Source organism: Lampris incognitus, chromosome 2 (assembly GCF_029633865.1).
Source record: "Lampris incognitus isolate fLamInc1 chromosome 2, fLamInc1.hap2, whole genome shotgun sequence".
NCBI classification, from domain to species: Eukaryota; Metazoa; Chordata; class Actinopteri; order Lampriformes; family Lampridae; genus Lampris; species Lampris incognitus.
In genome coordinates, this window is record NC_079212.1 from 135,495,061 (window position 1) to 135,517,871 (window position 22,811).

At 45.8% G+C, this 22,811-nt stretch overlaps 1 protein-coding gene across 1 annotated transcript in view; it reads right to left on the reverse strand.

Moving 5' to 3' along the window:
* Positions 1-22,465, reverse strand: part of necab3 (N-terminal EF-hand calcium binding protein 3) — a 103,900-nt gene extending 81,435 nt beyond the window's left edge. Inside the window, exons 1-2 of the mRNA XM_056274803.1 lie at positions 22,337-22,465; positions 3,553-3,577 (exon numbers count right to left, since the gene is read on the reverse strand). Coding sequence (XP_056130778.1) covers positions 3,553-3,577; positions 22,337-22,465 — 154 coding nt within the window. The remainder of the gene's footprint in view (positions 1-3,552; positions 3,578-22,336) is intronic.
* Positions 22,466-22,811: the final 346 nt, after the last annotated feature.

Genomic DNA, 22,811 nt, shown 5'->3' on the forward strand with positions numbered 1-22,811 from the left:
CTCTCTCCCTCTCTCTCTCTCTCTCTCTCTCTCTCTCTCTCTCTCTCTCTCTCTCTCTCTCTCTCTCTCTCTCTCTCTCTCTCTCTCTCTCTCTCTCTCTCTCTCACTCTCTCTCTCTCTCTCTCTCTCTCTCTCTCTCTCTCTCTCTACCGTAATCTCTCTGAAGCCATTTCAGCAACGGCAGTCATTTCAGCTGTGCTCATTATAATGAAAACCTTGCTCTGAATGTGTTTGACTGGAAGCCACAGACAACTTAATCTCTAGCGGTGATGGCCACATTAAAGGTTAAGGGCTGTGGAGAATAGTCGTTTGGTGGAGTGTTAATTATGACCCCTGTTACTGCTATATTGGCCTGCTGATGTCCACCGTAGCTTCAATTGCTTTGACACATTATTATTTCATTTGATATTGAAGAGAGGAGTACAGAGCATGGCCAGGACTGCTTCGGCTACAGCATCAGAAGACATGAGCTACTAGAAAAGATATAAATACTATACTACATGGTCTAACTAAACACCATATACGTACTACTGCACAATACTGCATAATTTTGCATACTATCTCATACTAGTGAAGACTACCATATAATCCCGTGTGCTATCTCATAATATTGCATAATAATGCATAATACCACATAATACTGCACACAGGTACCCACAGCCATATGTGAAAATACTGCATGTACATTAACGCAGTTTATATTTTCAATTTTTAGTTTCTTGACTCTTCATGTCTCGAATTGTGACAGTATTATGACAGACATTATTGATGAATGACAGTCCTAAGGGTTACAGGCCTAATGTCACATAGTGTAGTGTTAAAATTCCATACTGTCATTTTATAGCCTACTTAAACTTGTGATCTTTTGATAACATAGTCAGGTGACAGTGATACCCCATACTAATATACAGTACCACATAATACCACATAATGCAGCACGCTAATGCCATGCTAATGCATGCTAATGCATAATACCACATAATAATAGTACTGCATATGACGGCATACTGCCAATTAATCCTGCACACTACACATCCTAATGCATAACACTGCATACTACTGCATGGTAATGCATAATACCACATAATACTGCATTAGACTCCATACTACTGCCTAAAAATGCACAATACTGCATTCAACTGCATACTACTACATAATACTGCAACACATTTAGGATTTATATTCAACGACACAACAAGCCTTTATTGTGTTGAACTGCATGATACAGTGCTTGAACATTACCTTAAAAAGGTGAAATATATGTGTGTGTGTGTATCTGCAAGACAGGCATCATAACCCAGCCACTGGGGATGCACAAGCCAGTGTATTCTTAGTGCTGGTTCCAAGCCTGGATAAATGGGGAGAGTTGTGTCAATAAGGGCTTCCGGAGTAAAACCTTTGCCAAATCAAATATGTGGATTATAAATTAGATTTACATATCGGATTGGTTAAGGCCAAGGTTACCAACAACCACCACTAGTACTGTTGGCCAGCAGGGTGCCGGTGAAAACTATGCTACTGTTGGGGAAGGAGAAGGAGAGGGGGAAGGCATACATAGAGGCAGTGGGAAAGGAGGAAGGGTAGGAGTGTGGAGGTGAGAGTCTTAACTTTGAATGTTGGCACTATGACTGGTAAAGGGAGAGAGCTGGCTGATATGATGGAGAGAAGAAAGGTAGGTATACTGTGTGTGCAAGAGACCAGGTGGAAGGGGAGTAAGGCCAGGAGCATCGGAGGTGCAATCAAACTCTTCTATCATTGTGTGGATGGCAGGAGAAATGGGGTAGGGGTATCCTGGAAGAAGAGTATGTCAAGAGTGTGTTGGAGGTGAAGAGAGTTTCAGACAGGGTGATCAGTATGAAGCTGGAAATCGAAGGTGTGATGTTATCAGCACATATGCCCCGCAAGTTGGGTGTGAGATGGAAGAGAAAGAAGAATTCTGGAGTGAGTTGGATGAAGTGGTGGAGAGTGTACCCAAGGAGGAGAGAGTGGTGATTTGAGCGGATTTCGATGGGCATGTTGGTGAAGGGAATGGAGGTGATGAGGAGTTGATGGGCAGGTATGATGTAAAGGAGAGGAATGTGGAAGGACAGATGGTGGATTTTGCGAAAAGGATGGAAATGGCTGTGGTGAATATGTATTTCAAGAAGGGTGATGTACAAGAGTGGAGGAAAGGTCACACAGGTGGACTATATTTTATGCAGGAGGTGCAATCTGAAAGAGATTGGAGACTGCAAGATGGTGACAGGGGAGAATGTAGCTAGGGAGCATTGGATGGTGGTCTGTAGGATGACTTTGTAGACCAAGAAGAGGAAGCGAGTGAAGGCAGAGCCAAGGATCAAATGGTGGAAGTTGAAGAAGGAAGACTGTTGTGTGGAGTTCAGGGAAGAGCTAAGACAGGCACTGGGTGGTAGTGAAGAGTTGCCGGATGGCTGGGCAGCTACTCCAGAAATGGTGAAGGAGACAACTAGGAAGGTACTTGGTGTGTCATCTGGACAGAGGAAGGATAACAAGGAGACTTGGTGGTGGAATGAGGAAGTACAGCAAAGTATACGGATGAAGAGGTTGGTGAAGAAGAAGTGGGATCGTCAGAAAGATGTAGAAAGGAGTACAAGGAGATACGGCGTAAAGCGAAGCGAGAGGTGGTGAAGACAAAAGAAAAGGTATATGTATGAGAGGGTGGACACTAAGGAAGGAGAAAAGGACTTGTTCAGATTGGCTAGACAGAGGGACCAAGCTGGGAAGGATGTGCAGCAGGTTGGGGTGATGAAGCTAGGAGGGTGTGTTGAGAAGGTGGAAGGAGTACTTTGGGGAGACAATGAATGAAAAAAATGAGAGAGAGAGAGAGAGAGAGAGAGAGAGAGAGAGAGAGAGAGAGAGAGAGAGAGAGAGAGAGAGAGAGAGAGAGAGAGAGAGAGAGAGAGAGAGAGAGAGAGAGAGAGAGAAGGTAGTAGGATGATGCCAGGATAGTGAATCAGGAAGTGCAGTGGATCAACAAGGAGGGCAAGAGGATATGCAAGAGAGGCATCATGATCTCGAGAGTGCCCGTGAATGCATGTATGAAATTAGAAAGCTGGATGCATGTATGAAATTAGAAAGCTGGCATTTCCCAAAACAAGAAAATGGTGTTTAACTTGTGTAAACTTGCCAAAGAAGGTATTTTATTAATTGTTTATTACCAGTACTGTCAGGTGAACAATACCAAAATTGTCTGGAGAAAAAAAAAGTCGGCTGAAGAACGTGGCCCCAGCCCACATTCACAGGACTCATATTAGTAACAAAGTGTGCTCAGTTTCTAAACTAACAAAGAAGGCATAATTTTGTGTGACACCATCCTCCACTTAGTGCTATAATCCAACATCTCAACATAATTTTAATTGGGTGGAGAAACTTGTTAGAGCGTGGAGAGGGGAAAAGGAGCTTGGTTTGACAGGTCATTCATGCAGAGCTCCTTTCTCCCCACCCAGTTTGTAGTAGACTCAACAAGATAAGTGTTGTGGAACTGTGAGAAATGTTTCACGGCCAGAGGTGTTGTGTTGTTTATTGTTTACTCACCATTTTTGTCCGCTCGCCGAAAAATCTGGAAAAAAAAAGAAGAAAAAAGAGGTTATTTCTTAAAGGGATTCTCTCGGGGAAATAAGATGCAGATGATGAGGCAGCCATGGCAATTTATAAAAAAGACGGCTGCTGAGAACTTTGACTTTGCTATGAAAATGTATTTCTAGGCTTGTATTGAAAATAACCCCACTGGCGTTTCATCAGAATTTATAGTTGAAACCTTCTCTCAGAATTTTGTGTACAAATTCACATAACTTGTTTAGCTCCTTAAGCTAGAAAGTGTGGCATTTCTGGACCAATTCAACACAGCCCTCCAATCACTCTTTCTATACTGAACAACGCTGGGAAGCAGTGGTTTAGCACACAATGCAGATAATGTGCTTATGCTGTCTATTCTATAATCAATCAATCCATCCATCCATCCATCCATCCATCCATCCATCCATCCATCCATCCATCCATCCATCCATCCATCCATCTCCACTTGCACCCAAGGCCCAAACCAATATTTTATAGTTGGAGGGCAGGAAGATGCTCTATATAGGACAGTGTATGTGTATGTACACACCCACACACACACAAACACACACACACACACACACTATATATATATATATATGTGTGTGTGTGTGCGCGTGTGTGTGTGTGTGTGTGTGTGTGTATGTATATGTATATGTATGTATATATAGATAGATAGAGATATAGATAGGTAGATAGCGGTTTTTTTTCTGGAAACTGTCAATGGTGTAGATAAAAGTGCTCAAAAAACGAGGAGCAGAATATTAAGATAGATGTAGGAAAAAAACTTTAACGCATTTCAGTACAAGCTTGTTTCGTGCCTCCGCACTCATCAGCTGCCAATGTGATTAAACAACAAAGAAGAACACACAGTCAACAAATGTTATGGTCGCCCCGCGTCACACCCCTAATTTTGGTGGACAGCAACCAGTGAGAGGATAGAAAGCATTTGAACTATTACAACCAATGGGGTAGGGGTTGGTGTTGTGTTCAGTAATCTAGTTACCCTATATTACATTGAGTTCTATACTGCCAACCGCTAGAGGGCGCTGTATTCTTAGGCCATTAGTAACAGTAGGTTAGGTTGACTCTGAATGTTGTTGTGAGTTGCTGCTGAGTATGTTGGAAGCTAACGGTCTGCCTTGCAATTCTTTTAGTAACGTTTATTAAGCTATACGTCGTGTGGTTATTCTACCAAAGAATATAACAAATTGGCGACGAGACGGACGTGCATACTTTAAAACGGACAAGATGGCCAATGCACCGTTTCCAGACCTTTTTTTGCCGTGCCTGGGAGAACCGGCGATACTTTTCAACACGTGGGTGAAGATGTTCGAGAATTACCTTCTCGTGATCAATGCAAGTGGAAACGCGTGGCCTGAGGCAAGGAAAGGAGCACTGCTTCTGCGTTGTTTGGGCTCGGAAGGACAGCGGATCTTCCATACATTGCCGGACACAGGTCCGGATTTAGCATCCGCCATTACGGCATTACAGGGCCATTTTACGCCGACGGTGAACATAGTTGTGGAGCGGCATGCTTTCAGAAAAAGAGTGCAGGGAGCACAAGAATCCATAGTGCAATACATTGCTGCATCAAGAGAACTGGCTGCAACGTGTGAATTTCCAAACACGGATGACATGATTCGAGATCAGCTCGTGGAGCATGTAGCTAACCCTCGCATTAGAGAGAGGTTATTGCTAAAGACAAGCCTGACGTTAGCCGATGCTATTACCATAGCTACACAGTGTGAAGCAGCTACCCTACAAGCTAAGTCTATGGCAGGTCAGCAGCAAATACCAGTACAAGTTGTGCAGACCCAGAAAACTGCACGCGGCCAGGGAAAGCCACACAAGGGCGCATATGCAAAGTCTGCTCAGAAATCTGCTACAGCCTCCTCCTCACGTACCTGCTACCGGTGTGGTTCAGAGAAACACCTTGCTAACTCACAGGAATGTCCAGCTGCTAAAGCAACATGCAGAGGTTGCAATAAAAAAGGACACTTTGCCCGTGTGTGTAAGCAGTCTCAGCAGACTCATTCAGTGAAGGAGGTTGAAATGCCTGAATATACACTCCTGCTTGTGGAAGGAACAGACACCCCTGATAAGATACAGTGTTCAGTGGACATTCAAACAGCGAAAGTGGTGAAGACAGTGAAACTAACGGTGGATACGGTGCTTCAGTGTCTGTTTTACCTCAATGCATCTACGAGGAGCACTTCAAAGAAGCTCCTCTACAACAATCCTCAGTCCGTCTAGTGACATACTCACGGACCCCTATCAACATGCTGGGCTGCATGGAAGCAACCGTCCACATGTATGGCAAAAAAGGGCCAGCCAGCTTCTATGTAGTGGACTCAGGGACTGCACTTATGAGGAGAGATCTCATATCCGCTCTCTGCCTGCGCATCAAAGGTAATGCGGTATATCCGCCATCCGCAGCACCTCCATCTCTGCCCGCCGCTGCAGTGTCAGTGGGATGTCTCACCACCCAGCCAGCCTCACCTGCAACCGTAGGCTGTGCAAAAGGTTTCATGCATAAAGTGAGAGTGTCACCGGACGCTGTGCCAGTGCGTCAGAAACTGAGACGCCTTCTTTTCTCCGTGCGAGCTGATGTGTCAGCGGAGCTGAATCGTCTCCTCTCAGCTGGTGTGATAGAGCGCATCGATGCTTCGCCAGGGATCTCACCTATTGTGGCCACACAGAAGAAAACAGGAGGGATTCGAATGTGTGTGGACCTTCGAGAACCCAACAAAGGGATTGTAGTGGATAGCTACCCCCTTCCTCACATGGAGGAACTACTCTCTACACTGACAGGTGCTACTGTGTTCTCAACTATTGATTTGGAGAGTGCATATCACCAAGTGCCGCTGCATCCCGAAAGTCGGGATTTAACAGCTTTCATCACACATGATGGGCTGTTTCGGTTCTGCAGAGTTCCCTACGGCCTGACTTCAGCCCCTTCAGCCTTTCAAAAGTTGATGGAGACAGTGTTGAAGGGTGTGCCTAATGTTCAGAACTACCTGGATGACATCATCTGCTACGGGCGCACAGCACAGGAGCATGACACAGCTCTGGAAACTGTCCTACAACGGCTGGAAGGAGCAGGCCTGTGGCTGAACGAAAAGAAGTGCCACTTCCGCCAAGCCAGTCTGAAGTTCCTGGGACACCTGGTGACAGCAAAAGGCCTCGAGCCTGACACAGAGCACTTGCAGGCCATTACTCAGGCCCCGGCTCCCAAAGATGCGGGCAGCCTCCGCTCCTTCCTTGGTATGCTCTCGTGGTATGCAAAGTTTATACCCAGCTACGCTACAGAGGTAGAGTCCCTCCGTGCCTGTCTGCGACAAGAGGGCACATTCGAGTGGACTGAAGAGACTCAGAAATGCTTCCTGAATGTGAAACAGCTGCTGGTGGACAGCCCGGCGCTTGCTCTATTCAATCCGGACTTCCCAACCATAATTTCGACTGACGCCTCCGACTACGGACTGGGAGCTGTGTTCACCCAGATGCATCCAGACCACACAGAACGCACAGTGGCGTTTGCGTCACGTTCACTGACTTCAACAGAGAGGAAATACTCCACTGTAGAGAAAGAGGCTCTTGCGTGCGTCTGGGCAGTGGAGAAATGGAGGACTATGAGATTTCATAGAAGAAAAAAAAACATGTTCTTACTGTGTTGTAATGAAAAATACTGAGATTATTTGGTTAAATGTGAGCACTATTAGGTAATTGTGATTGCCATCTGGAAACCCCTGGTTATTGTGAAAAAAAAACTAATAAGCATTTTTGTTGTTAAAGCTTATACGTACATTGTGATAGCGTAAAGAAATAATACAAGTAGATGTTATTGTTATTGATAGTGTTATGCAAAGACGAGCAATTATTTTAAGTAAAGGGGAAATGTTGTGTTCAGTAATCTAGTTACCCTATAATACTTGAGTTTTATACTGCCAACCGCTAGGGGGCGCTGTATTCTTAGGCCACTAGTAACAGTAGGTTAGGTTGACTCTTTGAATGTTGTTGTGAGTTGCTGCCGAGAACCTGTCAGAGTATGTTGGAAGCTAACGGTCTGCCTTGCAATTCTTTTAGTAACGTTTATTAAGCTATACTTCGTGTGGTTATTCTACCAAAGAATATAACAGTTGGGGCCTGTTTTGAAAAAGCAAGGATTTAAAGGGGCGGCACGGTGGCACAGTGGTTACCGCGGTCGCTTCACAGCAAGAAGGTCCTGGGTTCAAGCCCCGGGGTAGTCCAACCTTGGGGGTCATCCCAGGTCGTCCTCTGTGTAGAGTTTGCATATTCTCCCCGTGCCTGCGTGGGTTTCCTCCGGGTGCTCCGGTTTCCTCCCACAGTCCAAAGACATGTAGGTCAGGTGACTCAGCCATACTAAATTGTCCCTAGGTGTAAATGTGTGTGTGTGTCTCGGCCCTGTGATGGACTGGCGGCCTGTCCAGGGTGTCTCCCCGCCTGCCGCCCAGTGACTGCTGGGATAGGCTCCAGCATCCCCGCGACCCTGAGAGCAGGATAAGCAGTTTGGATAATGGTAACTCTCAACCTTCACCGCTGGCTAGCAGAGATGCGAACAGGAGAGCCGAGCACGTAAGTCTCTCCCTGCCAGTACATAGCCTCTCCAACAGCAAGCCCTATGTAGCGCCTCCTCATGGTGACACACGGTAACTGGGTACACCTTGGACCCTGGCTGAACTACAAGGGACTCGGAGGAGGTCTGGCCCCTAGATGTGTGGTACGCAGGCCCACCGGTGTGTGGATATTCCCTGATGCCTATGAACCAGCCCTCAGCTATGGGTTAAATAGTGCCACTGCCTGGTGGATACCTCGGGAGAAGACTAGGCTATGGGAGTAAACCCCTACAGAAAATTAACGTCTACAGTGCTGTTGTTCTTTTTTTCTCTCTCCCTTTTGTATGTGTTTAAGTGGGGGAGTACTGCTGGCGTCGTGTGTGGCTGCCGCTTCTCCCTCTCGTAGCCCCCCCCCCTTCCCCATCCACCCCTGTATGTCTGTGTTATGTTTATCTGCTGTCTTGTTTCACCCCGTTTATTGTAAAGTGACTTTGAGTGTTAGAAAAGCGCTATATAAGTTAGATTTATTATTAGTAGTATTACTATCTAATGGGGGTGGGGGGTAATAAAGATATTATTTTACTTGTAGTTACAAAGCAAATATTTTTTCTGTGTCTACAGCTGGTGGCCAAGTCATTTCTACTGTTCAAGGTGGACATATCAGGCTTGCAAATAATGAAATATTTCTCTGCCAAGCATAGGTTACATCTTTTGCTGTTAATTGCATTGTTCTTCCTGAGGATTTTTCATGAAATAGAGTAATTAATATTCTTGTCGACCAATGACCAAATGGCTTAAAGCCGTTGATATTGATATTTTATATATATATATATATATATATATATATATATATATATATATATATATATATATATATATACACTACCGTTCAAAAGTTTGGGATCACATTGAAATGTCCATATTTTTGAAGGAAAAGCACTGTACTGTTCAATGAAGATAACTTTAAACTAGTCTTAACTTTAAAGAAATACACTCTATACATTGCTAATGTGGTAAATGACTATTCTAGCTGCAAATGTCTGGTTTTTGGTGCAATATCTACATAGGTGTATAGAGGCCCATTTCAAGCAACTATCACTCCAGTGTTCTAATGGTACAATGTGTTTGCTCATTGGCTCAGAAGGCTAATTGATGATTAGAAAACCCTTGTGCAATCATGTTCACACATCCGAAAACAACTTAGCTCGTTACAGAAGCTACAAAACTGACCTTCCTTTGAGCAGATTGAGTTTCTGGAGCATCACATTTGTGGGGTCAATTAAACGCTCAAAATGGCCAGAAAAAGAGAACTTTCATCTGAAACTCGACAGTCTATTCTTGTTCTTAGAAATGAAGGCTATTCCATGCGAGAAATTGCTAAGAAATTGAAGATTTCCTACACCGGTGTGTACTACTCCCTTCAGAGGACAGCACAAACAGGCTCTAACCAGAGTAGAAAAAGAAGTGGGAGGCCGCGTTGCACAACTGAGCAAGAAGATAAGTACATTAGAGTCTCTAGTTTGAGAAACAGACGCCTCACAGGTCCCCAACTGGCATCTTCATTAAATAGTACCCGCAAAACACCAGTGTCAACATCTACAGTGAAGAGGCGGCTGCGGGATTCTGGGCTTCAGGGCAGAGTGGCAAAGAAAAAGCCATATCTGAGACTACCAATAAAAGAAAAAGATTAAGATGGGCAAAAGAACACAGACATTGGACAGAGGAAGACTGGAAAAAAGTGTTGTGGACAGATGAATCCAAGTTTGAGGTGTTTGGATCACAAAGAAGAACGTTTGTGAGATGCAGAACAAATGAAAAGATGCTGGAAGAATGCCTGACGCCATCTGTTAAGCATGGTGGAGGTAATGTGATGGTCTGGGGTTGCTTTGGTGCTGGTAAGGTGGGAGATTTGTACAGGGTAAAAGGGATTCTGAATAAGGAAGGCTATCACTCCATTTTGCAACGCCATGCCATACCCAGTGGACAGCGCTTGATTGGAGCCAATTTCATCCTACAACAGGACAATGACCCTAAACACACCTCCAAATTGTGCAAGAACTATTTAGAGCAGAAGCAGGCAGCTGGTATTCTATCGGTAATGGAGTGGCCAGCGCAGTCACCAGATCTGAACCCCATTGAGCTGTTGTGGGAGCAGCTTGACCGTATGGTACGCAAGAAGTGCCCATCCAACCAATCCAACTTGTGGGAGCTGCTTCTGGAAGCGTGGGGTGCAATTTCTCCAGATTACCTCAACAAATTAACAGCTAGAATGCCAAAGGTCTGCAATGCTGTAATTGCTGCAAATGGAGGATTCTTTGACGAAAGCAAAGTTTGATGTAAAAAAAATCTTATTTCAAATACAAATCATTATTTCTAACCTTGTCAATGTCTTGACTCTATTTTCTATTCATTTCACAACATATGGTGGTGAATAAGTGTGACTTTTCATGGAAAACACAAAATTGTTTGGGTGATCCCAAACTTTTGAACGGTAGTGTATATATATATATAAAATCCAGTTAGTCAAGTAAATTCTCTATGAGACAGTACGAGCCTGTTTCATGCCAGAAGCAATCATCAGCTGTCAATGATTTCTTATGACAACTCAATTGTCAACTGAGTTTTCAATCAATCAAGTTGTGAGTTGTCAATCAATCCATTTGCAAAGTCAATGATTGCTTATGAGAACTCAATTGACATTTGTAAGTTGAGTTGTCAATCAATCAAGTTATCAATCAATTGTCAGTGATTGCTTATGACCACTCAACTGAGAGCTGATGATTGCTTATGGCATGAAACAGGCTTGTACTGTCTCATAGAGAATTATTTGACTAACTTGAGTAGTTTGCTCCTTGTTTGTTGAGCACTGTCCCTACCATTGAGTGTTTAACAAAGTCATATATATATATATATATAAGGTAAACCTGTATTGTCATGTACAGGTTGTAGCAGCAAATTTCCTCAAGAAGGATGATAAAGAATATCTCTCTATCTATCTATCTAGCATCCTATTATCTCACCAGCCTAACCCTCCATCCAATCATCGCCCACAGTCTGGCCTCCATCGCTGGAGAGAGGAGTAACAGCCTTGTCAGTTTTGACCTACAAGTTATTAATAACACTGTGCGGCTGTCCTCGCTATCATTTTCCATATGTCAACAAGTTCAAGGTCTCCTGTTCTGCCCCCTGTGATCTTTCAGTGTCAGTCTGCTCTCAGCTTCAGTCATGACTAACACAAGAGCCGGTCATTTATATCCTCTCCACAGCACACACGGCCGGGGAGACAATTAAAAAAAAAAAAGGGTCAAGTAGGTGTTGTCTTTCTGTCTTTACCGATTTGTGTCGCACATTTTCCCCCCAAAACAAACACATTAGAATAATTTATGGTAGAATTAAGTAGAATTAAAAACAAAATAAACACATAAAAAGAGATATCACAGTGGGTCAGACAAAGTTTCACAAAGTATCATGCATAAAGTGTGATGCGAACATCAAAACGACTAAAATCAAGAATAGAAGAATTAAAACAACGGTGATTGTAAAGGGGCAGTCCCATTACAACTGATGCAACAAAAATAATAAAGTGGAGGAGTGGGTTGAGTTATATCAATCCGGGGGTCTTGGTTACCGGAATAAAAAAATCACATTTATTTTTCCAATAAACAACGTCACAAGACTGGCTGTTTTTGCATTTGTAACAGTTGGATGGTCATGAAACCCCCGGTTGAATCATCTGAACAAACAATTAGCAAATACTTTGAAAAAATCTTGGCTCCTTGGAAAAAAGTCAAAGGTACAAGCCTGTACATAACAGGAAAGTCAACTACAAGTCACAGCGTGCATTGTGCTCAAGAAACATCTAATCACGGAGCTTAAAATTCTGTTGAATGTACTGGTGAAGCTTTATAGCTAGCTAAACTCTTTGGATAAGATAATTTAGTAATTTCACTACGATGTATTGTTTTGGTCTTGACTGCCATCACCGGTGAACCGAGGATGAATCGATGTGCATTTTACCACTTTCCTTCCACCTATTATGTGAAGGAGCGGTGGATTCTCCATTGTAAAGTCACAGAAAGGTGAATCGGTTCATCTGGACACAACGTTTAGTGGGAGAAACGTTTCATCACTCATCTAAGTGACTTCGTCAGTCTCAACTGACGGCTGGTATCCCCCAGCCTTATAAATGGCACAGTTGCATAATGACCGAAACCATCGCTTGGTTTCATATGCAAACAGGCATGACCATTAACTAGAGTTTCACTGGCCATGTGTACTATTCACAGAGGACTGGGGAGTAGTTGCAATCACAGTATTGTAAGATGGCGAACGATGTACTCTTAGGCCCCCTCCTCAGTTCAGGGATGGTCGTTCCCTCTTCACATAGATGACTCCCTGTTCAAATCAGCGTTCCTCCCTATCAAAGCATGTGCACATCCTCAGCCTTGAAAGAGTGGCCACTGGGCTGTAGATGGGTGTAGACTGTGGAGTCCTGGTCTAACGTGTTAGCTCTTCTGTGTTGTGCCGTCCTCTTGGCCAGCGTCTGTTTGGTTTCCCCAATGTACAAGTCACGTCAATCCTCCTGGCACTTAACAGCGTACACTATATTGCTCTCTTTGTGCTGGGGGACCCGATCCTCTGGGTGGACCAATTTCTGGCGCAGGGTGCTTTGGGGTTTGAAAGCAACTGAGATGTGGTGTTTGGAAAATATGCATCTCAACCATACATGTGTGGTCAGGGTAGGCCTACCCTGTGATCATTTAATCACAGGGTAGGCCGGAAGGCAAAGCTCTCAATTTACCAGTCAATCTTCATTCCAACCCTCACCTATGGTCATGAGCTTTGGGCAGTGACCAAAAGGGTGAGATCGCGGATACAAGCGGCTGAAATGAGTTTCCCTCATAGGGTGTCTGGGCTCAGCCTTAGAGATAGGATGAGGAGCTCGGACATCTGGAGGGAGCTCAGAGTAGAGCTGGTGCTCCTTTGCGTCGAAAGGAGCCAGTTGAGGTGGTTCTGGCATCTGATTAGCATGCCTCCTGGGCGCCTTCCTTTGGAGGTTTTCTGGGCACGTCCAACTGGGAGGAGACCCCGGGGTAGACCCAGAACTCGCTGGAGGGACTACATGTCCAATCTGGCCAGGGAACATCTTGGGATCCCCCAGGAGGAGCTGGAGGGTGTTGCTGGGGAGAGGGACGTCTATAGAGTGCCCTACTTAGCTTGCTGCCACTGCGACCCAACCCCTGAGCTGAGATGGCTGATGATGAGATGAGAAAAACAGCAAGTCTCCACGCACAATGCGAAGGTGAGGGAAAATCGTGAGATTCTGACGGAGTTGATACATGCTACTTGCTACTTAGGGAAACAGGAATTAGTCTTCAGGGGAGACAAGGAAAGCACCAGTGGTTGGCGTTGCATCTTTAAGTTTCCTCAGTGTTTTCCGGAACATCGAACCATATAGCGTGATCCTCCCACGCGCTAGGTCCCCATGGCGAAACTCCTCACTCTCAGGTGAATAGCAGCAGCTGGCGACTCCACATGTATCGGAGGAAGCATGTGGTAGTCTGCAGCCCTCCCCGGTTCGGCAGAGGGGGTGGAGCAGCGACCGGGACGGCCCGGAAGAGTGGGGTAATTGGCCAGATGCAATTGGGGATAAAAATGGGGGGGGGGGGAGAAAGGCAATGAGACAGCAACATGCAGCTGCAATCAAAATGCATACTGCTAATGGCATGATAGTGTAACGTGCATGGATAAGTAGACACGTTGGTCCTCGACTAACGGGTCGGACCCTTTAGTCGACTGGTTAACGTTGTCGCTTGCGGTGCAGGAGATACGGGTTCGCGTCTCGGTTGTGGCGACGGTATTTCGGACTGCCCCCCGAATTCGCTACATCGGTGTCAGAAGTGGGATGGAGCGACCGTAAGGCCATCGGAAGCGTAGGCGCTCTGAGGCGTGAAGGAGCTGATATGCTTAAGCGCGGGGACGCGCTTCCCGAAGGAGGGGGGTAGTGTAACGTGCATGGATAAGTAGACACGTTGGTCCTTGACTAACGGGTCGGACCCTTTAGTCGACTGGTTAACGTTGTCGCTTGCGGTGCAGGAGATAGGGGTTCGCGTCCCGGCTGGGGCGGTTCTCGGGCTGCCCCCCGAATTCGCTACAATAGTAACGAACTATGACCATCCAGATGTTTATTTGAGATTTGGAGACAGAGACGATTATAGTAACTGTAATCTCTCCTTCTCGTTCCCTCTTCATCAGCACTCCATCTTAACACCCCCCCCATCTCCCCCACACCCACCACCACCACACACATAATGCATTCATCCGTGTAATATTTTTACAGTCAACAGTTTCCATCAACAACTGGTTTTGGTTAGAGCGTCCTGTCTCCTAGCTGTGTCGATGGGTTCTCTGGTTTCAGCGGACAATGAAGCGTTGTTATCCACCGTGTGCCCAGGAAAGGTCAGATGTGCTTCCCAGAGCGGTGCTGAGCAGATGTCACGGTGGCAGCTGTTGAGACGGTGGGAAACTCCAGGGCTTTATTAACACACTGTTCACTACAACACTTCTTTTTTTTGCTACGTCGTCTATCCATCTATACCTGGAAGGCTGCAGCTACAGAAGCACGTCAATGTTCATATTTTATTCATCCCGTTATCTCATCATTCAGTTTGTTTTTGTTTTTCTTTTGTTTTTCTTTTTGGGGTTTTGGGGACGTGGGGAGTTTCTGCAAAAGTCCAAAGGATTTCTGGTGGAGATGGGCTTAGTTTTCTTCTGCTTCTCTGACATTGTTCTCCTTTCTTCAAAATGTATCAGGTTTTAATCTTATAGTTTCTGTTTAACTCGTTTTATCTTGCTCCGTGTTTCTTATTAAATGTCTTTTATGTCTTGTGCAAAGCACTCCTAACTGCCTTTGTACTTGCCCGGTCTTAATTACTACTGCATTGTGTTTCTCCAGCTCGAGAGTAGGATGAGAGAGTGAGCGAGAGAGAGAGAGAGAGAGAGAGAGAGAGAGAGAGAGAGAGAGAGAGAGAGAGAGAGAGAGAGAGAGAGAGAGAGAGAGAGAGAGAGAGAGAGAGAGAGAGAGAGAGAGAGAGAGAGAGAGCGAGGAGGAGGAGGAGGATGGGGGAGAGAGGGATGCAGGGAAAGAAAAACGTTAAAATGGAGAGGGGGAGGTGAGAGCTATAACAAGTGATAGAGAGAGGGGGGGGAAGGAGAGAGAGACAGAGAGAGAGGAGGAGAGAGAGACACACACAGAGGCTGATACAGAGAGAGATGGGAGATACAGAGATACCAAGACAGAAAGGATGCAAAGTTAGAGAGAGATGGAGAGAGAGACAGTAAGAGAGAGAGTGACAGATACAGAGATACACAGACAGAGAGAAGGATACAGAGCGAGAAGAGGGAGAGGGAGAAAAAGATGAATGTAGGAGGACAGGGAGGAAAGAGAGATGTGGGGAAAGAGAGATAGATAGATAGATAGATAGATAGATAGATAGATAGATAGATAGATAGATAGATAGATAGATAGATAGATAGATAGATAGATAGATAGATAGATAGATAGATAGATAGATAGATAGATAGATAGATAGATAGATAGATAGATAGATAGATAGATAGTTTATTTGTCCTCAAGGAGGAAGTTGTTTTCCACAGTAGGTGTGTACAGAGCACCAACAAGCAAGACATAGAGAATCATGCTACATAGTATAGGGGATTTACAGGGACACATAATGACAGGGGTCACACAACAGAGACAAACACAAGGGTCAACACTCTGCACACCACAGGCTGGATTTCTTGCAACTTAAGAGGAGGTTATTTATTTAAAGCTCGTAAGGCTGTAGGAACAAAGCTCTTGCTATGACAGGCCTTCCTGCACATGGGGAGTCTGTTCCTGCCTGCAGAAGGAAGGGGGGGCAGCGTGCCGGTGGTCCGGGTCAGGTGTGATTGCGAGTGCTCTGCGGATCAGGGGTGAGGTGACACAATGGGATAAGTTGGGGGTGGGAATACCAATGAGTTTGCTGGCAAAATGAGTCATCTTCAAGAGTTTATTCTTTTTTTAAAGAAAATCATTAAAATGAGAGAGAGAGAGAGAGAGAGAGAGAGAGAGAGAGAGATGGAGGGAGAGAGAGAAAGAAAGAGTTGGCAGTCGAGCGAGACTCTGTAACACAGAACAGGAAACACGTAACTGAGGTGTACAGAAGGTGAATTCAGTGATTGTCACTGACCTTTTTTTTTCTGCAGGGCCTCTTCTGAAGTATTGAGCTGTTTCTCTGTCTGCTGTTCAGATGCCCATGGGCTGCTTGGCTCATTACAAAGTGAAAATGCCAGCAACGTACGCCTATATCTGATGTAGAGATTACCTTCATACGTCCTTGTAAAAGTGTTTGAAAAGTGCATTACACAAGTCGATGTGTACGTGGCCGAGGAAAACTGTCCTAATTTTCAAGTGAGGGAAGTGCCGGCACGCGTTGCGAAAACTAACCTGGTTACAGAGCAAAGAGCTTAATCGTACATCGAACGTTCTCGTAAATCTGCTGTATGTTGTGTGCTTATCTCAGCAAAGCTATTGAAAATCAATGTGTTGTGCTTCACAGATAAGGTCTGCCAGAGAGGATATAATATCTATAAAGTATATTATTAAGGATATTATTTTGTTAAGGCTCATGCAACACATGTGTTTAGTCAGCCTACTTGTCATGGTAGGTTGCAGAGTAACCACCAACGACATGTCCTTATGCATGCTCAGTAATCCTAGAAACTAGGAGGCATCACTCCTCAATACGCCGTTAAGTGCCGGGAGGATTGCTGTGACTTGAACATTGGGGAAACCAAACAGACACCGGCCAAGAGGATGATACAACACAGGAGAGCTAACGCGTCAGGCCAGGACTCCGCAGTCTACACCCATCTATCTACAGGCCAGTGGCCCCTCCTTCAAGGATGAGGATGTGCACATGCTTGATAGGGAGGAACGCTGGTTTGAACGGGGAGTCAATGAGCCCATCTATGTGAAGGGGGGGGCTGTCACCATTTTACAATGCTGTGATTGCAACTATTCCCAATCCTCTGTGAATAGCACACACATGGCCATTGTACCTCTAGTTAATGGTCACGGCAATTTGCGTATGAAACCAATCGTTGTTTTCGGTCGTTATGCCACTGTATTGTTTATAAGGGTGGGGATACCTGCAGTCAGTTGAGACTAAAGAGGTCATGAAACGTATCTGTCAGCAAACGTTGTGCCCAGATGAACCGATTCACCAATAACAGAATCAATAAACCTCGAACGACCACCAATCAAATACGGCACGCTACAACACAACATGTCTTATGTTACAGCGAGTTATAGGTTCTATTTGTAATGGCTACATTGGGCCTTTCCACGGCCTAGAAATGGGATAAACTTTTTTTTGTAATTAACTGATAGACCAGAATTACCAGCATTCATACACGTTTTAACAGATTCAAAGGATCAGGGGGAAATAAATCTATTTACGGCTGGTATGGAGAAGAGATTCTGTGATAGTCGTGCTTGAATGTCAGTCTAGGGTCTATGAAATCAAAATGGCTTCTTTTTCGTTTTCCTCGGTGATCAGATCAATCAAGATGAATAGACTGATAGAAGATACAACGTTGCATTAACATCGTTACTCTTCTAAGAGATCACGCATTCAGCTCTTGACACAAAACTGTAAAAATGCTGACAGTCAACGGTCGGTTATAGTGTGAGAGGACATACTAACAGCAGAAACAGACATTTTTGGCTCGACGGTTCACTCGCTCGTGCTTTCTTATTACCCATAATCCATCTGTGAGCCTTGCAGCGGCCATTCTATGGGCCCACAGACCGTTCATTTGGTGCTTTGTACAGCAAAGAAGAAGTCCAATAGACGTGAGCAGGCTTTGGTAATGGCTTCCAGTATTCTACGTTTTTACACTTTCCTGTGACAAACCACATAGCTAACTGGTTTAACTGGGAAATTAGAAATCAAAATAAATCAGAGGGACCAGATTTTAACTTACAGTAACTCAAGCTTTGCAGCTGTTTTACTTGTTTTTATTTGACCCGTCAAAACACCTAACATCCATCCCCCCCAGGACAGACTGAAGCTGATTTAAAAGCGTCCGTAACCCGGCGTTGGATTCACCCCAAATCTCTTGTTAAAAAAAAAAAAGGGAAAATTTTCTTTTCAGTTTTCACTCTCTAGCCAGGTTAAAAGTTTCTCTTTATCCAGACAGGATGGGTGGAGAATGTCACCAAGACATTATACAAAAAAATAGATGAAAAAGTAAAAGCGCTCATACTGATTCACTGAGACGAATAGTCAACAAACCATCCGAACCGAGACAGCGTGCTCATAGACGAGTTCGGGGTGGCCTCAGAATATTAAGAGTCGGTGTGACACAGCTCTCAGTGTATGGACCGGACCTGTTCCCCAACGCAACCGAAAATATTAACTTCCATTCCAGATAATCATCATTGATTTGTTTTAGCAGGACATGTTCACCGGTCTATGTGGGCAAACTCAGGAGTGTGCTGGCTAATCAACAAGACACATCTATGCATAATTAAACATTTTTTTCTGTGTGTGTGTTGGGGGGGGGGGGGCAAAAAAAGGCCCTGGGGAAATTGGCACAATTCGCACGTGTTTACATGCACACCAATAATACAAGCACAAACCAACGACAACTATAGTCATGTTCAACACCTTTAACTGCTTTACTACAGAATGGTAAAAGGGAGCTGGCCTATATTGTAGCAAATTCGGGGGGCAGCCTGGCCGGACCGCGAACTCGGACTTCCCGCACCGCGGGCGAAAACGTTATCCAGTCGACTAAAGTGTCCGACCCATTAGCCAAGGGCTATGTGTCTACGTTACACTACCTACCCCCCCCTTCGGGATAGGGCGTCCCCGGCCGCACCGTCACAGCCGGGGATCCCACTTCTGACACCAATGCAGCGAACTCAGAGGGGCAGTCGAGAACCGCCGCAACCGGGACGCGAACCCGGATTTCCCGCACCACGGGCGACAACGTTAATCTGGTTAACGTAGTCGTTTGCAGTGTGGGAGCCATGGGTTCGCGTCCCGGATGCGGCGTACCGAGCTGCCCCCCCAATTCGCTACATTAGTGCCAGAGGCGTGAAGGAACTGATATGCTTAAGCGCGGGGACGCGCTTCCCGAAAGAGAGGGGTAGTGTAACGTACACGAATAAGTAGACATGTTAGCACTTGGCTAACGAGTCAGACCCTTTAGTTGACTGGTTAACGTCGCCCGCCCGGACGCGGCGATTCCCGACTGTCCCCTGAAATCGCTGCAATATTGTTGTGAATTCTGGGGGGAGCCGGGAACCGCCAGAGCTGGGACGCGACGGTGACCACGGTAACCAGTTGACTAAAGGGTCCGACCCGTTAGCCAAAGGCTAGCAAGTCTAGTCATCCGTGGTCATTACACTACCCCGCTCCTTCGGGAAGTGCGTTCCCGCGCTTCAGCATACCAGCTCCCTCACGGCCTCACCATGGCCTCACGTTCTCACCATCCCACTTCTGACACCAATGTAGCGAATTCAGGGGGCAGCCGGGAACCGCCGCAGCCGGGAAACGAACTCGAGTCTGCGCTAACCAGTCAACTGAAGGGTCCGACCCGTCAGTCAACGGCTGGCGAGTCTAGTCATCCGTTGTCGTTACACTGTGTTTTTAAATTGTTCTTTTGAACTGGCCGGACAATAAAGGCGTTTTATTTTTTTTAATCTTTAAAGTCTTTAAATCTTTTCAAAGAGTACCTTATGTAACCGGTTATTTTCTTGCCCGGTGCGGGATTCGATACGGTGTATACTGCACCACAAGGCGACATCACTAACCGCTCGGCTAAAGGGTCAGACCCGTTAGTTAGGGACTAATGTGTCTTATTAGTAGTTTACACTTACATCTCTCTTTTTATCCAAAACAAAGAAAATATTGGAAAAGTGTGGCTATAACATGAGTAATTACCAACGTACTTAACGATCCACTGATACTGGCGAGATGCCGTCACGTCAAACCACGTGTAAGCACGTGACTCCTCCCACTGATGGCGTTGTGGGCCTCCATGTATATGTGTGCACATGTGAGAGAGGAGGAAGCTTTCAGCCAGCACAAAGGGGTCTCAGAAAGTCCGTGAAGTCCAATCCAAGGGGAATATTTACTGTTTAAATGTATGACTTATGTTGAACACTGGGCTTGTAATAAATCACAAAGTTCACAAGACGCACGGCTGTCATTGTTTTCCTCCCTAATGGCATCTGAACCTCGCCATACTTAGCCAGCCGAGTGTGTAAGTGGTGTGTGAGGGCACACGTGTGTGTGTGTGTGTGTGTGTGTGTGTGTGTGTGGTGGGGGGGGCAGGTAGAAAGCCATATTTGGAAGCACAGCTCTCTCAGGTTAGTGGACTAATATAATGAGATGTAAAAAACTAGGTTTTGTTAACTGGCTTTCTTCTGACTACTCTATCATTTGTTGGCTACATAGACAGCGATGCCCAGTCAAGGACACATCGTGAAACACTGTTGTCATAATGGTGGATATTGTCGCTATCGTATGGATGGTGGGTAAAGGATGCTAATGGATTGAGATTTATAGTCTTTAATAGGGTAACTGATGTTTCTTAACACATTGTAACGATCACGAATGACTAGACTTGCTAGCTCGTTGGCTAACGGGTCAGACCTTTTAGTCAACTGGTTAACGTGGTCGCCCGTGGTGCGGGGGGCCCGGGATCGCGGCCCGACTGCGGCGGTTCCCGGCTGCCCCCCGAATTTCGCTACATTGGTGTCAGAAGTGGGATGGTGAGACCGTGAGGCCATCGGAAGCGCGTGCGGCTGGTATGCTGAAGCGCAGGGACGCGCTTCCCGAAGGAGGTGGGTAGTGTAACGATCACGAATGACTAGACTTGCTAGCCCGTTGTCTGACGGGTCGGACCCTTTAGTCGACTGGTTAACGTGGTCGCCCGTTGTGCGGGAGACCCGCGTTCGCGTCCCGGCTGCGGCGGTTCCCGGCTGCCCCCTGAATTCGCTACATTGGTGTCAGAAGTGGGATGGAGAGACCGTGAGGCCATCGGAAACGCATGCGCCCAAAGACGTGAAGGAGCTGGTATGCCAGCTTCCCGAAGGAGGGGAGGTAGTGTAACGATCACGAATGATTAGACTCGCTAGCCCGTTCGCTAACGGGTCGGACCCTTTAGTAGACTGGTTAACGTGGTCGCCCGTGGTGCGGGAGACCCGGGTTCGCGTCCCGGCTGCTCCCCGAATTTCGCTGCAATATTATGGTTGTAAAGTGAGGTAAAACCTGCATCTATCTGTGCGTGTATGCAGATGGAGAGGTGTCTGCCCGTGCGTGTGCGTGTGTAAAGGGTACAGGGGGAGTTAGATACTCTCCGAATGCCCCTATAATCTGTGCAGCTCTCCTAATCACGCAGTCAACAGCTGCAGCTTTTCCTCCGTCCTCTTTGTTACACATACACATCAACACACCTCTGTACACACAAAGACGTGCGTTTATGCTCATACGAACACATACACGCACACAAACACACACCAATTACATACATATGCACAAACACGCACGTTTGTGCTCGTACACACACATCACGTACACATATATGCACAGACAAACATGCATGTTTATTTTTGTGCGCTCGCGCACGCACGCACACTCACACACACACAAGCACACACCCTTATGCAAGTGTGCAAACAAGCAGCATCCTCTCTCTCTCTCTCTGTTCTCTCTCTTCAGTCAAGTGAATGGTTGAATACCACGCTAGTTTGGGTAAATGGGTGGCATTTGTATAGAGGAGCTCATTAAGGCATTCTTTGAGACCTACAACATTTTATAGTTCCACTTACATGGCATTTTCTAGAAAGAAAAGGGTTCAAACAGTGACTTGCCAAAGACTAACCGTTTCATTATGAATTGTGTATGATTCACATTTGTGCTCCGTGATATCTGCATACAGTTTGATGCTCAGCGGTAAATTAAGAGTCGAGTTTCGTATAGTTGACTATACTTGCCGTGTTGCAGCACTCGCTCGTCAGGCTAATTTGTAATCAGAACCGGGGGTTTAACGGTTGAGAAGCACACTAAACGTGCACGAAGCCAAACTTTGCAGTCACGCAAATGAGACGACGCCGGAGATGCACTCACATCGTGGAAGATGGGCAGCCCGTGCGCGGTGCCCTGCAGCGGCGGCGGCGGCGGCTGCTGCTGCTGCTGCTGCTGCTGCTGCTTCGCCGACTGCAGACACATAGTGATCATCTCCGTACACGCCAGCATCTTTTAGTTCCGTCCAGACAAAACGCTTTTCTTTCTTCTTAAGACTGCGTTGATCGAGTTGGCCGTTCAAAGTGGTGAGCAGTTAAAAAATAAGAAAAAAGAAGACGAGGACGACGAAGAGGAGCTGAGGTGTTGCAGAGACGGCGGACGGTGATTATGTGAACGCGGGGATGATAAAGACGCTGAGCAACTTTGTGCGTTCAGCATCATGAACCCCTCCTGCTTCAGCCGTGATTGGCTCCAACGACCCCAGAGGCTTATTAACGCTGCTGTTAAAAGTGGCAACCCAATTTTATTTTCATTCATATTCTTATTATTCTTATCTGTGCACGTTGACTCGTTGTAT